Source organism: Fragaria vesca, linkage group LG7, assembly GCF_000184155.1.
Source record: "Fragaria vesca subsp. vesca linkage group LG7, FraVesHawaii_1.0, whole genome shotgun sequence".
NCBI lineage: Eukaryota > Viridiplantae > Streptophyta > Magnoliopsida > Rosales > Rosaceae > Fragaria > Fragaria vesca.
This window is the reverse complement of record NC_020497.1, coordinates 15,712,075-15,729,289: the sequence shown is the minus strand read 5'-3', so window position 1 is coordinate 15,729,289 and position 17,215 is coordinate 15,712,075. Positions and strand designations below refer to the sequence as shown.

At 36.8% G+C, this 17,215-nt stretch overlaps 1 protein-coding gene across 1 annotated transcript; it reads left to right on the top strand.

The window, feature by feature from the left end:
- Positions 1 to 11,001: 11,001 nt before the first annotated feature.
- LOC101309390 (ethylene-responsive transcription factor RAP2-7-like) lies at positions 11,002 to 14,027 on the top strand. The gene is made up of 9 exons (XM_004307377.1): positions 11,002 to 11,619; positions 11,785 to 11,810; positions 11,913 to 11,943; positions 12,042 to 12,129; positions 12,217 to 12,389; positions 12,485 to 12,573; positions 12,668 to 12,765; positions 12,936 to 13,049; positions 13,663 to 14,027. The coding sequence occupies exons 1-9, from the start codon at positions 11,108 to 11,110 to the stop codon at positions 13,906 to 13,908; spliced, it is 1,377 nt and encodes a 458-aa protein (XP_004307425.1). The 5' UTR covers positions 11,002 to 11,107; the 3' UTR covers positions 13,909 to 14,027.
- Positions 14,028 to 17,215: the final 3,188 nt, after the last annotated feature.

The following is a 17,215-nucleotide window of genomic DNA, read 5'->3' as shown; positions in this document are numbered from 1 at the left end:
GAATATGTTGCTCTTCCAGTTCCTCGATCTCTGAATCAGAATGGTGTTCAGGCTCAGAATTCTCACCACCACTGTTACTCGTGTTCACCTGTAGTCTCTGCTGTTTCCTGTTTTGTTTTGCTGCTCTCTCAATCTCTTGATCAAATAACAGTGGTTCAGAGCTTGTAGAGTGACGAGTATGCATACACAATGCTCCTGCACACAAGTATAGACGTAAGACTACAAAAAGAAAAATAAAGTAAACAAAGACAAAACTAAAAACAAAGACACTTTTAAGACTTAGAATTAAACAATCCCCGGCAACGGCGCCAAAATTTGATAGGCGCAAAGCACCTACAAAGATACCCTATTATCAAATCAATTATATCAATGTAGTAAACGGCAAATAGGGGTCATTACCACAGAGGATTGGTGATACTAAGAATTAAACACACAAGAAACACAAACAGACGCGTAAACCAGAAATCTGGCAGACTCGACCTAGGAGCAAAACCTAATTAATTAGCTAATCTAGACTGAACCAAAAATTATGAAATTAAATACACAGTAACTAGACACAGTGGCGGACTACCACACAAATTTTGAGGGTATTCGGAGTTGGTTTGATTGATGAACAAAAATAGATAAAACAGAAGTACTGCTGAAAACAGAATATTAAAAAGTGAATATGGATGTAAATATGAGAGAAACAATAGCCAGGAACTTCTCTCCACCACTAGATACGCTTCAATCACCCCAAAACAATGTCAATGACTAAAGATGAATGCACTCACAGTTAAGCCAATGTCGTTAGGTCATTAACCATATTACGTTCTCTTACTTGCCATGTTAAGTGAAATGTCGGTATCGACTTAACTATATTCCCAATTAATTGATCTATGAAATGTCGGTATCTAGACCAAAATAACTGAAATCATAAAGATCTAAGAACATTTGAGTAGCAACAAAGAATCTAAGGTCAATGTCGGTAGCCTTAGATTACCAAGGAATCACTTCACACAAGTACCTGGAAAGAACTTGTTATCTCTCATAGAATATGCAACGATATGTCAGTCATAAACATATTCAAAATAATAAACCCTAAAACATGCATCAAAGTGTCGACTCAATGAAACATGCAATAGAATTATCAATGAACAATCAGTGAAGAAATTCTCATCTAAAATTATATAAATCAATTGGGGTTTGAAATCGAAGACATACCTAGGGCTTTGATCAGCCCCTAACTACTAAGGAGTTTAGTTACACATAATCTTGATTAAGAACATCAGAGAATACATGGAATATGAAATAAGGGTGAGAAGAAGAAAACTTGATTGAAGAAGATTTTTGCCGATCGAGTTCTTTTTCCTCTCCTTTCTTTCTTCTCTTTCTCTCTCTTTTTCTTCTCTTTCTTTCTTCTCTTTCTCCCTCTTTGGTTCGGCTGCTCCCTTTCTTTTTGTCTCCCTTGTTCGTCTCTTTCTCCCCTCCCTTTTCACGTAGAAATAGGTTAGTTAACCTATATGTCTTCCATCACCAACCCAACTAGGATTAGGGATCCTAATTAAGCCCAATTATCTCATTTTCTTTGTTTGACTTCAAAACACCTAAAAACAAATAAAGTTAATTAAAAATAGGAAAACATCACAAAATAACTAAGTAATAAGAATAATTAGCATGATAAAAGTCGCACAAATATGCGACTATCAATGACGATGCTTCATCGTAAGGTGTTTAGAATGTGCTTAAATTTACTATGAGAAAACACACCGAAAGCCATGCCAAACCAAAGTTCATGAATCCATCCCGAATGAGGCTTCAGAGCTTCATCACGCGCCTGTTAATTTGATCTCCTCAAGTTGTACGTGTTACACTACATATTTTAGAAGATCGATGGCAAACATATATGGCATTTCGAGCGTTTCCCTCATAGCGTGGGCTGGTACGTTTCACCTTGCGGCCGGCTACATGATGCATGCATTGATGCCTTCTCTAGTTCTCTTCTTCTGGGGATGATGGCCGCTTGTGTGAATGCGCATAGAATAAGGATGTAGCAGCATCTCTAGGACTTTGGTGGACAACTTCTTCATCATAGCATCCATGTTTGCTGAAATGGGTTTAGGGAACTATTTGTATTTGTTTTTCTGTAAATCGATCTAAAGGAATTCTATATGCATATGTTAAAGTTGATGGTGATATATACAGGGTATGGTTTTGATCACAGTAACGACTAGAAGTTCGTGAATAACAAAAGCGATCGACCTGGCTTGATGGAGGACCCTGCTTGGTGATTCGAAGTGAACTATCCTGACCATTTTAGGGTTAAGTTTTTTTTTTTTTTTTTTTTTAGTAATCATTTTAGGGTAAGTTAGTTTAACAAAGAATAGGAACTCGAACATACAGTTATAAGTGGAACAACATTCGAAAATATATATGGTATAAATTAATGAGAGAGCTGGTAATTGTTGTTTTCTTTAGGTCTTAGCTAGGCTACAGCCTACACGTTAATTTGTAATTTACTGATTTGATCATGAATACCTTCAGATTAAGAAGAGATATTGAAGTGCAGCAGTAAAACTAGTCACTGACTCTCTAGTAAACAAATCAAAGCTTTAGTTACGAGTTATCCTCCAGAAGTAATAATACTTTCCGAAGCTCAGTTTCTCGAGTGTTTGAATGTACGTTCTAGTAAACAAATCAAAGCTAAGTTAGTCAGAAGGGTTCACACATACACAGTGTGCAGCAGTAAAAGTAGTCACTAGTAAACAAATCAAAGCTATAGTTACGAGCTAGCTAGTTCTTCTCAACAAGTACGTAACAATTATTTCCGAAGTTCAGTTTCTCGAGTGTTTGAATGTTCATGGCTGCTCTAAGTCTATCTTCACTGAACCTCCCCATCAAAAAAATAATATTCATTGAACCTCTCCGCCGGGTCCAAGGACATGCAGCTCTTCCAAGCAAGACATCTTCTGCAAAATACCGGCCCCGGAATCGGTGATTCTGCTGCACCCAGCAAGAACCAATTTCTTTAGGGTTTTCGAGCAAGACCCATTTGCAAGAAAACCTAACCCTAAATCTGTGGTTCTGTCACACCCTTCCAGATTCAAACAGAATCCCTAGGTTCTATTCATCTCTGGGTTTCCCAAGGTCGATGTTCGTGATTTTGGGACATGTTTGGGCCAAGAACTCAAGGTCATCTTTGGTGATACATTTGGATGTTTCAAATTTCACTAGGTTTGGAAATCTGGGAAGTACACGCCGGAGATTATCGAGTTGGAGAAGACGAATGGATGTGCGATTTAGACCCTCCACTCTCCACCATTGCTTGCAGACCTCGGAGAACGATTTACTACTATCACCTGAGATGGTGAGCCACTTGACGATTAAGCCTACTTCGTCGTCACTCAGCCAAGAAACGGAGCTCTTCCTTGCGGCCATGTTTAGGTTTAGCTTTCTCTTTTCTTTTCAGCCAAGGCATGCACCACCAATACTTTTGTACGTTTTTGGGATTTTTTATGGGCCTCTTCTTGGGCTTTATTGATAGACTTTTTCATTCATTAATAGAGTTGTGTGACTATAGGGCACATTCCCTGTTGGAACATTTAAATTAATACTAATCAGATGCCAAAGAATTTCCGATCAGAAATCGGATGTTCATTGGAATAGACGGCAAGTGCTCGGTACGACTTACGAGTTCTCAAGCTAGACCTGTTTTTGTGCAAATGGTTATTATCTCTTGATAACGTCATATATTCAGCTGTCGAGACGTTGACATTATTTTATTTAGTACATTTTCTTCACTCGTTGAGCAAATTAAAAACTGCCGGATGAATAACCACTAGCTGTGCATGAATAATTTCTGATTTTTAGTCGCTCATTCTTATAATTCAAGTGTTCTCTCTTGTTCACTTCTAATTTTTATAGGTTTGTTCTACATCTTTGTTTTGGAATTTCTACATATTAATTAAGCCATGTTTATATATATGGTCTAAGAAGTTGCACTCTTAATACTGCTTAGTCTATATTCTATGCTATCCAAAAAGAGCTTTCACTATAAGCTATTATTTGCTTCTGTTGACCTTCTACTAGCTCTTAGTGTTGTATTAAAGTTTCTATAGATGCAAAGTTGGTGGAGAATGACTGAGAAAAGAAACAAGTCTTCCTTGGAAGAATCCTAGATTTAGACTAAAACCAAAGGGGGTTTCAGAATTCATACCCTCCTAAATTAATACATTTCATTTGAGATTTCTTGGTCTTGCATTATACTTATGTAGGAAAAAACAATAATAATATTCTAACAATGCAATTGGATCACATTATTATAGTTTTTACAGCTAAGTATTGCGTGCCATAACTAGAACATGTGGGGTTCATACACTCGCAGCCACTTTCACTTTGGTGCAAAGTGTGACATATCAACTCTAAAAATGATCCACTTAACTAGGAACTGGCCGATATATAATTTGATCTAGGCTTATATATTCTAGTGCTGCAAGTTTAAATAAATAAGAAATACATGGATAAGTTGACATCCTATGCATGTAGATCTTACTAAATTATACAGCAATCTTTTTGAGGGCCAAATCTGTATAAATTATGTTAAAGAAGTAAACCACCTGCATTACGTGTTTCGAGCTTTGCCCATGGCCATGATTCAGTTCTACTCTTCTCAAAACTTCTGATTTGATTTGATGAATTTTCAAGAGAAAGATAGAATCTAAGTCAAAGATTTAGTTTCTAGTTCCATATATATTAGGTTTCCCAGGTGTCAATATTGTTTCTAGAAAACTTAATTTGTTTATGAACGTACGTGTAAATGACAAAGGAAAATATCCAAGCAAAAGGACCTGAACTAATATGCAGATGATTATGAACCAAGAACCTAATATAAATCTATTGTCCTATGTCACGTATTACCTATTATCACTGGTGTGCTTTTAAGTTATTGACTCTTCACGAATAAGAGATCATGAAGCATCGCATACATTTATATCAACTTATCAAGCTAAGCTGATGGATCTAAAGATCAAAGTAAAGGTCGACAATGTATAAGGAGTATGTATAATATGTTGTTGTTATTCAGTAGTCTATATACCAATTTGACGATTTGATTTGTTTTGTTCGTCTTATATAGTTCACTGAATTGTATGAATCAGTAACAATAGACTCTGATTGGAATTAATTTAAGCTTTTTTTTCACGCATCGAAAAAATGTAATTAAACAAACACACCGACTCGCTTCTCTATGTTTTGATATCTCACCAAATCAGGTTAAAATCACAACGCAGGTACTAAATCATCATTGAACTTTAAGAAACACATATAATAAATATCCTTAGAAAAACAATGGAATCATCATCAATCACGAACCACCCTCATTGAGAGTCATCACCAAACATGAACAGAGTTTATAAGAAAATATAATTCTGGATACATCGTAATAATGAAGTTTGTTGATCCATTCCTATTAAGAAAATATATTTTATGCAACTGGCCGACAAAATTGTTCGAATTATTGAACTCCAAAAAAATAAAAACAAAAAAAAAAAAGACGAATTTGCATGCACGTTTAGTATCACGTGGTTAAAACCGATGGCAGTATCGTAAATACGTCCCGTATTCCGGGTAAGGATCGGGGTAGACTTTAGTACGAAAGGAGGGGAAGCAGCCACGTCGACCGGAACCTTAAAACCTCGTAACGTTTTGCCGACAAAGTACAGCAGAAGCAATTATTTCTTATCTACTCCTAACTTTCCCTATTTGCCACTATTTCCATTAATTATTTGATTTATTTCCCACTTGGTACCAAGACTTTTGTATAATGTTATTTTAGTCCGATCTATTCTAGTCCATTCACTCAAAATAATTGCAAAACAAGGACAAATAATGCTATCATTTTAAGAGTGTTATCATTGTAAGGGGTTTTAGGGTGTGAATTGGATTGATTTCTACTTAAGACTTTGTACTTTTGTACCTCATTGTGATTATACTAAACATTTTTCTTGATCTAGGAATACAATATTCAACCTTATTTCCTTAAAAGATGAAGAAGACATTGTGTGAATTGATATTTAAATGGTCAATGATTACATTTTTTTTCTTAATCTTATAGGTAATAAACTAATAAATACATCTCCTATGTGAAGTATTACACAAGAGATTGTGGGTTTGATAGTTTAATCAAATCCCCTAACTATGAGATAAGCCGTGACGTCTATTGTGTGTGGTTCATGTTTATTTATTTAAGATCTTATGAACACTCTAGCTAGATTTATGAAAACTAAGGTATAATAGTATACCAGTTTTAATAAAATAGCTATAGATCCAATCCAAAAAATAAACAATATATATAAGACTTATGTTTTTTTAAACAAGAAAATATGTTTATGATGAGTCTCTATAGATGTTTTTGTTTGTTTAAGTTCGTTTTTGTTTTATAAGATAATGGCTTGTTAACGACATACGAGTCGACTTTATGACCTCTTATTAAGTTACTGAAACTTCAATCATTACACTAAATCAAAATGATCACAAACTATTATTAACAATTCATCTAACATCTTCTCCTGGTAGGATTGCATTTTTCTCATTTCATAACATTCTCAGCTAGTTTGTAGTAATATAGTACATATTAATTACAACATTCTCTAGTGTGTTTATTTATACAACAATCTATAGATGGTCATAAAAGTTTATCTCAAACTCTCTATTCACGAGTAAAAAGTTTACCATATATTGAATCAATTCATTGTAGGCCGACATTCTCCGTTTCACGTTAGGAATCCCTAAAACACAAACTCAGGTTCGTTTAAATAGTGAAAATCAGATTTTGGGTTTTGCTGATCAGGCGACGAGCCGATAATGATACAACATTTTCTTATACGGTAAATATAACATAATTTTATACGTCTAGTAGCTAGAATGACTTAGATGAGAAAACTAAATGTGGTTCAATGTCATAATCCGCAGGTAAATTTGATTCTAAAGATCGCAATACTCGAATCTATATACAATAAAATAGAACGGCATGGAACATGTAGTAAGGTGGATTGACATGAGTGGAAGAGGCAGCATCAAAACCAAGTGGCCGGTGGGGGGTTGCCGTTGTGATAGATACTCATACTCCCTTTAAGATATTTACTTGCTGAAAGAGGTAACCTTTGACACTGTACAAAATTTCCAAAGAAAGAAGAAAACGAGAGGATACCAGGCTAATACGCTGGTTATAAGTTTTTAAGGTTTAAAAATCCCGAAGGGGCAGCAACTATTACCGGATAAGGAAAGGTTCGTCCTACATGCGTGGCTGGAAAAACTGGACCCCAATCATTCTGGCTATTCAGCTGTCAACGTTGGGATTGGGAGATCGTACGGCCCAGATTCGGTCGACGTCGTCGTCGTCGTCGTCTTCTTCATGCGTCGAGTAGTATTGTATTAGTGGTTGTTTCTGGGCGGATGAGTTGATAGGTGGGTGGGTTATTATTAATTAGGTTTAAAAGGGGCAGTGACAACTGACAACTGATTAGAACCTCAGAGAGCGTAGAGTCGTGTCTCCATTAAGGTTTCTCTCTCTCTCTCTCTTGGAACTCCAAAGCTGAACATGGTCGTCAAGTTAAGGTGGTCTGGTTGGCTCTAAAATAGAGAAGAAAATCGGAGGATGCAGTTGCCTTCTCATCCTTTGATGGTAGATTGGTAGTGATTATATTTATTCTGCAGATTCAAGAAATAAGCTTTGCTTAGTATAAGCTGTTTCTCATCGTTTGCATTGGAGGTTGACAATCCTGCAGCAGCTACAATGTCTACAACCCTTGAGTTTGACGAAGGGAAACTTGAATTGAGAATCTTTTAAAGGCATGGCTATAGTTCTTTTTTGTTTATGTTGTTCATCGTATACGATGAATATCACAAAATTTGTTACAACGATCTGATTACATATCAACTCATGCGGATAATATATTTATATGGAACTTCCCTTATTATACTAGGTATGAAATTACAAACTATAATGCTCGCTACCTAAGTTAAGAATTTGTCATGGACCTCATGGTGCACAACTACAACGTACAACTTCCTATATTTTTTTACATTTAGAGAGAAGTAATTCGCATATATATACAACACAAAGATAATAAAAGATACAAAATCACAAACTTTTAACAAGATAAACATCCTCAATTACAATCCGCACACCCTAAACTACTTCTAACTATGAAATTGTCATAAACGATCATGTCATGAACAGTTTGAAAAAAGAAAGAAAAAAAAAAGGAGCATTTTTGATATTGTCACAATAATAAAAGGCTTGTAATCGAGTGTGCAAATTTCACTCTCGATCAAACTCAAACCATGATACGCAACAAGTATTAGTACAAATTTCTGATATTCTTCGTAATCTCTTGGAACTACACAATCAACAATAATACGATCAGAGTAAGAAACCTTCCAAACAACTTTAGAAGCAAGAAGAAGGACGAAAGCTACTTGACCTAGCTAGCCCGCCAACCGGCAAACTAAAGTCCACACTGGCCTTGATTATTCTGACCTTAAAACACATCTCATTGGCTACCACTATATCTCTATATCCCAGAGATTAATTGCGACCATATATGATCCAGCTGAACCAAGGACGAGTAATTAACAAGGTGAGCAAGAAAACGCAGACAGTGCAAAATGTCAGGCAACTTTAAACGAACATTTCCCACATGAATATTAGGGTAGATTTCTGACGATCAGTACCATGAAAAATTGACAACACCATTTCTTTTCACATTAAACGAAGACTGAGCCTTAATGTCTGAACCAACCATACCAGAATGGGGGGTTAAGTTCATCTGAAATTCAACTTTTGGTTCAGAGAAAGATGAACTCTCTGGTATGTGTGTGGTATACCGAAAGGTAACCTAATTGCTTTTGTTAGTAAAATAAGAGAACGAAGTAGGTGGAAAAGATATTAGGGAGATAACAGTGGTTTTGCAAAACCGTCGGTCATGTTTTTATCTTGCTCTGTTCATCGTCCGACGTCGACCAAAAATAGAATACTATATTGCAATAATAACAAACATATTACTAGGAATTTATCTATTCAAGTTGCCTTAAACATCACAAATGATTGAAATGAATAAACAGAACGACAATCGATTGTGCATTTGAAAAGTTTTCATCTCATTTCCTCTCGATCGTGTAATTTTCAGTTTTGTCTTAACAGTAACTATGTTTAACCAATGTCAAAAATGCTTCAAGTTTGTCATATCTAACGACGTAGCTGAAACATATACTATCTACTTACGATTTTGATCATTCCACGAATTCCTATAAGTTCAAACTCTTAAACTCCGCTTGCTTAGCTCTAACCAAATTGGACGGACCAAAATTAACCGTCGACCAAAAACACCACTTATGTCACTCTTCCTGTACTCAACATTTTGTAAATGAATCAAGATATGAGGAAAACCGCACCGGCCATCTATATGCTCCATGTGAAAAACAACCATATTACATTCACATTAGCATGCATTCATAGAGAGTACAGCCAAAAACATCGGTACACATGATTGCTATTTATAGGTTTCATCACATTTTCTTTGTTGTGTGGGAAGCCTTGTACCTTAGCTACTTTAGTCTTTAGGTGATTTCCAAGCCCCAACTGTTTGGATTTATTGAATCCCTCTAATTCATGGGACCAATATTAAATGGTAACACACATGCCTGACCGAAATGTTCAACAATATGTGGTACTCTACACACAGTCTTAAGGTTGCCCATCATCAATTCTCCCACTGTTTTTCGGTCATCCAGTCTCTGATATCTCCGTCCATATCCTTTGTGGTTTTGGACCAATCCCCCTCTTGCCATTTGCTTCCCCAGGGTCCCACCAAAGATATGAGTATCTTTGTATTTTCCCTTTTTTGTTTTTTTTTTTTTTTTTTTTCCGGGGTTAGAATATGATATGACACATCGAGTGAGAATTCACATAGAGGGGATTGACCGTCCTAACAATGTTGAATGCGGCCACTGGCAAAGAATTCGGATTCGTGTTGACCTATGACCATTTCCAATTCAGGAAATATCTCTCTCTCTGTCTCTTTAACAATGACATGGCCTTTTCACCCTCTCCTCCTTCATATTTTCACCGTCTCCTAGGAAACCAGCTAAACATTCCTTTTCTGTGAATCTGAATTCTGGGTCAGGTTGATGTTAATGGGGTTTTTTACTATGTTGGGGAGGTGCAGTGACTTTTGCTTCCGAAATCAACCTCTTGCATTCTGCAATGAAATGGTTTCACGATGCAGAAAAATCCAGAATGCCAATACACTTTTCTTTGCTATATTAATGGTGAGAAGAGGTTGGTGATAATGACTTCACAGAACAATTGACATTGCCTATAATTAGTGTCATAATGGATGGTGGTACTATTCTATTTCATTGAATATCCACGTTCTTTTTTTCAATTTCGAATAAAAAGTAAAAGCGTATTTTCTCATTTCATTTATGTTGCACCGGAATGTTACTCGAATAGTTCACCTATGCATTTGACGTTTGAGTAATTTAAAATGAACCGGAATTAGTATGGATGGATCAATTCATCAAGAAATCTACCATGCATTCATGTTCATATGCCTAGAGTGGAATACAAGCATTTTAATACTATGTATCCACTCCAATAATCAATCTAGCATCTTTATGGTGTTTTCATGCTTTTAGGTTAGGTCAAGTCACTTCACTCAATTAGCACTAATCCCACAACTACCTAACTAATTAGTGAAAAACAACTGGGGTAGATTAGAGCTAGAGAGAGGGAGAGAGAATGAGTTTACCTCTTAACTTCCTTAAACTCTCTTTTGTCTCCTAGCAATAATCACATTGGAGATGAAAATGATTCAAGCAGAGAAACAACAACAAAACACAACAAGAAGGCCCCTGTAAATATATAATAATGCAAAAGTGGAACACAAACAAGTGTAACAGCTCCTCTCTATTCCTTCACAGCTAACACGTCCCCCTCTTCTTCCCCATATCTCTCTTTTTAGCCTTCACTTTCTTGTTCCAGTTTCTCATCCCTGAAATTGGTCTCCGCAACTTGGTTCTGGATTTCGAAGATTCTAACGATCAAAGCCCAACAAAGTTGGCAGATATGTTGGATCTTAACGTTGATATCATTAGCTCTACCATTGATCAATCCAGTTACGATGAAAAGAGCAGAGCTTTGGAGGCCGAGAAGCTCAGAGAAGATTCGGGAACATCAGACTCCTCTGTGGTCAATGCAGAGGAGGACTCCTACTCCAACAACACCTCCCCATTCATCTTTGACATCTTGAAGAAAGACAAACATGGTCTTTGCAACAACAGAGAGGACCAGATTGTCCCCTCGCCGGAATTTGCTACAAAGTCGCTGTTTCCGGTGACCGGAGACGGCGGAGAGGGAGGAGGAGGAGAGTTTGGAGTGTTGGCCTCGTCGAATACGACATCGAGGCCTCAGTGGCTGAACTTGTCGTTTGCTGAGTCGGGCGGGCAGGCTGAGCTGAAAGTTGTGCAGCAGAAACAGCAGCAGGCCCGGAAAAGTCGCAGGGGGCCGAGATCTCGGAGCTCTCAGTACCGGGGAGTTACGTTTTACCGGAGGACCGGCCGGTGGGAATCGCATATATGGTTAGTGTATACAAAAGCTATATGTATATTTATAGTATTATCTATACAACCTTCTACAACTCTGTTCTCATCATTCAATTTCATTGTGGTATACAAGAAGTTTCTTATGCTTAATTGGTTACTAATTATGTATAATGATCTTTATTTTTATTTTCTTTTGTATAGGGATTGTGGGAAGCAAGTTTATTTAGGTAAGTAGATGATCACACCATTTTCTAAATAGAAACTTTGGTTATGTGTTGAGGGGTTGAATCTAACTTGAATCGGATTTTGTTTTGGTTTTTGTTGTATAGGTGGATTTGACACTGCTCATTCTGCAGCCAAGTGAGTGTCTATGCTGATAAATTTAGATTTTTGGATGAATATGTTCTCTGTGTGCTTAGTTTAGTTCAATTTTGCTAACTTGGGTCTGATGATTTCAGAGCATATGATCGAGCTGCAATCAAGTTTCGAGGTGTTGATGCTGATATCAATTTTGTGCTAAGCGATTATGAGGAAGATTTGAAACAGGTATAGAATGTTAGTCATTTTGTTTTTTGGGGGTTATGGATTCCATTCAAGCTTGTACTAATCTTATGTACTATGAATGTTTGGCAGATGAGGCATCTGAACAAAGAAGAATTTGTGCACGTGCTTCGTCGCCAGAGCAATGGAGCCTCTCGTGGGAACTCAAAGTTCAGAGGCGTGGCGGCAGCGGCTGCTACTGCCGCTGCCATGCCCAAAATTGGTCCATTCGAAGTTCATATGGGACAATTAATTCCTGGAAATAAGTGAGAACCAAAACTACCCCACTTTAACTGATGCTAAATTTCAGCCACATTTGTTGTCTTTTGCATGCTCAATTTTATTGGTTCTTGGAATTCAGGTTGATCAAAGGTAATGGAAGGGAAGGACTTAGCAACTTTGATCCTAGTATTTATGAAGGGGAGGTAGTAGTAGGTGCCAGTACTGAAGGTAATCCTAAATGAAACCAATGTCTGTACTCTCTCATTATGACCTATTCATATATAGAATTGGTACAAATAATTTGGTACTGCTGTAAATGCAGGCAGTGGTCACAATCTTGATCTGAGCCTTGGGATCTCTCAGCCTTCTACTGGCGAAAAGAGGAAAGCCTTTGAAATACTTAGCAAAGAGAGGCCAATGGTAAATCTTATTCTCCAAGTTTTACTTAAGAATTTATGCATTCATGTTATTTCTATTTTCATTTGTCAAGGATATTTTTCGGAATGCATGAAGCTAGTGACTTGAGACAGTCATTTGTGTGCAGATTCGTGTTTTATCATATTGCTGATGAGTAGTGCCTAATTTTACAGGTTAATGGCTCTGCTTCTGCAGCTGGGGGACAACCACTTCATGCTCTAGCAATGCTATCCAAACATCCTGCCTTGTATCCTGAGATATATCCGGGTTTCTTACAAAAAACTGAGGTACTACTCGAAATTCCATATTGTATCAGGAATAGGTGAATATGCATGCACACTGCTATTGCTTGAGAGAGTTTGAAGACTAGCCTTCTGTGTCTCCACTAAATCATATGCCATTTACCCCATTTTTCTAGCTAGGATTGAAAATATAACCATTAGGCAGTGTTCCAACTCACTCCACGAGTAGTGTGTGAATCTCATCAAGTAGTGCTTGAATGCAAATGAGTCTATTTCATGTTGTTTGCAGGATCGGAACCCCTAATCTGGTCAAATTCTTAAGGTAGGACCAAAAAGGTGAAATTATTTGCTTGAATAGTGTAGGATTAGGCTACTTCTTATAGGGTACCCTTCTTACACTTTCCCACTTATCATTGTCCTGTATTTGAATGCATATTGAATGTAGCAGTAGTAGTGCTTCTGAGATCAGTCTCCAATCATGTTTATAGTTCATCTATAATGCCATGATGTCATAGAACATGAAATTAAGGTAGATAGTCATGATAGGATTTCCTACACGTCTGTGAAATAATCCAGTTGACCATTTTGCTTTGTAAAATACAATATAAGTTATGCAGCACAATTGAACTATACGCTGATCAAACTTCTTTGATGGCAGGAAATGGCAACAGATCATCATAAGAGAATCCAAGCGGTTTCTTCACCGAGGTTTTCAAACTGGGCATGGCAAATGAATGGAAACAACAACAATGTTACTCCAGTGCCAGTCTTCTCTATTGCAGCATCATCAGGATTCTCATCTTCCATAGCTACCGTACCTCCATCAGCCACTAACCACCTTCCACCGATTCTCCAAGACAGTTCGACTTACAATCTGCGCCTCCCTTTTCCCACCAGTTTGTAATTGTTCTTTAGAGAAAAGGCAGAACTTGACTAAACATTAGTCTGTAATGTGCAGCAGTACTGCTTTATCTTTGGATGTGTATCATATTATCAAATATATATAGAGTGCTCTTAACCAACTATTCCTTTGTAAACTGTTGTATATGAGCTTCAGTACAATCAAGTTGTCAATTAAATAAAGAGTGTTGCTATCCTTGCTATTACATATCTAGCCACATTAACTGGGATAACCTTGATGATTGATATACCAATTAGATGCTGGGAAGAATAACATAACAAACCAAATGAGTTAATCTTGCGAGTTCGGATCTCTTCTGAACTCGTATACTAAGCTCAAGACACAAAATGCTTGCCTCCTAACCCTAAATGACAACAATTTGGACATAAGCACAGGATCAAACTTAAACATGTCTGCAGATATTCCTATTTTGGCTGGGAGTACACAAGTCTTTCTATGCTGGACTTCTTTAACTTGTAAGGAAGTAATTTTTTTGACAGTAAGCTAACTATGTGAAAGCCAGACCTTGTGAGAGAAGGGTTTCTTATTAATGTTGCTAAATAATCTGTCACATGTTGGGTCAACTTCATCCTATTCAAGTTGCAAGCTGGACATACAGAAGTGGTAGTTGGATTCTGATGCTCAACCTTTTTAAACCCATACCAGAATCAATGAAAAATTCATTATTTCATATCATTTCTACAGCATAAATAAAATCTAGTTCCCAGTTATTGTGATTTTGATGGCTAGAGCTCTGTCGTTTAGTTGCTCTAGAAACTAGCACAATGTGCATATGAGGTTTATTGATGCTATGAGCAAAATCCAAAACCCAACCTATCCACCCAGTTGGGTTTGCAAAGATTAGATAAGCCAATCATAGGTAATGTATGCTCGTTCTTTGCTTAATTTTTTCATAACTAGATCATAACAAGAGTACGATTCTCGTCATTCTTTCATTTCATTTGTGTTCATAATGGAAACTTTGATGGAAATACACCTAAGCTAGTTAGGAAAGAAAACACCACCACAGAAGGAGAAACACACACCAATCAATGAGTACCAGCTACCGAACAATGGACAGAGAAGAATACAGCAATCATGTGGATGCACTTATTTGATTGGATGTCAACATAATAGAGGAATGAAATATCACAAGGAGATCTTATGTTGTGTGTATAAGTGAATACTGAAATCTCACATGATGTATGCTCATTTTTAGCTTTATCATTTGTTATCTCGACCGCAAAAAAAAGTTCGACTCTTGTCTTTTACTGTTTTGCTGAATCAAGAGAAGTTTTTAACTTTTTATAACCTGGTTAATTGTACGTTTCAACTCAATTTGTGTCATGGTGTCCATAATGGTAAGATACGTACGGTTAATTAACAAAACAGAAAGCTCCATATATGACAGAAGTGGAACACTCACCATCCTTCAAGCCATTCAATCTCAGTGAGTGTTAAAAATGCAGCAATCATTAAGTGGATGCACTTGGATATATATATAATGTCAATCTATATGGATGAATGTTCTACCCATTATATATAAGTCTTGTGATTGTACAACATTATAAGTCGGGCTAGCGTCACAGTCGACATAAATTGTACTCATGCCCCACTGCTATGGGCACAAGATCAAGATTGTTCTTGTCGGTGAGACGTGAGATGTTGGTTAACTAATCAAACTAACACTGCGTAGGGCTCTTTACGTAGAACCAAATAAATATCGAAGTAGCAGGTCTAGTTTCTCCAAGGATATTGGGTTGTGTATGCATGCACTGATGGACTTCATCTGCATGTTCATCCTGGAACCAGTGACCTAATAGTGTAAGCAGCCAGCAGCAAAATCCATCAATAAAATGATTTTAATTATTATTGAACATTCTGCTTGCTGATGTTAGTTTCAAGTTTTTGTTTGCTGTTGCCTGAATTTTTTCATCATCAGTCTTCAAATTAGTTGGCTTTCTGTATATATATATATATATATATATATGTGTGTGTGTGTGTGTGTGTGTGTGTGTGTGTGGTTGTTTCCTTTGAGATTGAGTTGCAGCTTCATTGATTAAGAAAACTATGAAATTTTGATTGGTTATAAGAATTCTATAATGCTGGGTGGACTCTACATAATCGGAAAAAGTTATATAGGCTCTCTTTAATTTCCAGGGAACGAGGAGTATTGCCAACATTGCTGTTGCATTGGAGAATGGGTAACGCTGTGAATCTTGGTCTCTGACTCTCTGAGTTTAATAGGTTTTATGAACAGTTTCAGTGCAGACATTGTGATGGTGTTGATTTAGCTTTGGTATTTCTGTTTTCAGGAAAAAAAAACAGAACAATTGGTTCATTTGGTACTTTGGTTGGTCAAAACTGTTTGTCTTGTTATCTTGAGGAGTAGTTATAATCTCCATTGATTAATCCTGCTCTGAAATTAATCAACTTCCATATAGCTTCTGTTCACCAAAAATCTACAATCTTCACCAAAATCGCACCCAAAAGAGAGAATCTTGAAGTAAATGGCAGATGCTGCTCAAAACCTAGGTAATCAATTTCTTCATATATGTTTCCTTTATGGTGAAGTATGAATCTTTGTTATTTGTATGCAAAGTGCTGAGAGATTGTGAATTGCACTGTCTCAGTGCCGGAGAAAATCACTGTAACCAACAAACATGGTGAAAAGCTTGTGGACTTATTAGTTATTACATGACACTGGTTCTGGGGATATTGTGATCCTATGCCATGGTTTTACAGCCACAAGGTTGGTCTTTTCTTCAAATTTTAAAAAAGTTCTAGCTTGGTTAGGATAAAGTTTTATTTTTATTTTTAGTTATATCTCTGTAATGTATGACTATATGCTAATTATCTATGATGAAATGTAGATATTTGGATATATCTCTTGATTTCCAGGAAGACCCTATTATGGTGAACCTTGCTGTTGCATTGGAATATGAAAGAATTAGTTCCTTTCGTTTTGATTTTTCTGGAAATGTGGGGGTGCTAAGTGATAGGCGCAAAAGCACCTACAAAGATACCCTATTATCAAATCAATTATATCAATGTAGTAAACAGCAAATAGGGGTCATTACCCGCAGAGGATTGGTGATACTAAGACTTAAACACACAAGAAACACAAACAGACGCGTAAACCAGAAATCTGGCAGACTCGACCTAGGAGCAGAAACCTAATTAATTAGCTAATCTAGACTCAACCAAAAATTATGAAATTAAATACACAGTAACTAGACACAGTGGTGGACTACCACACAAATTTGAGGTATTCGGAGTTGGGTTGATTGGTGAACAAAATAGATAAAAC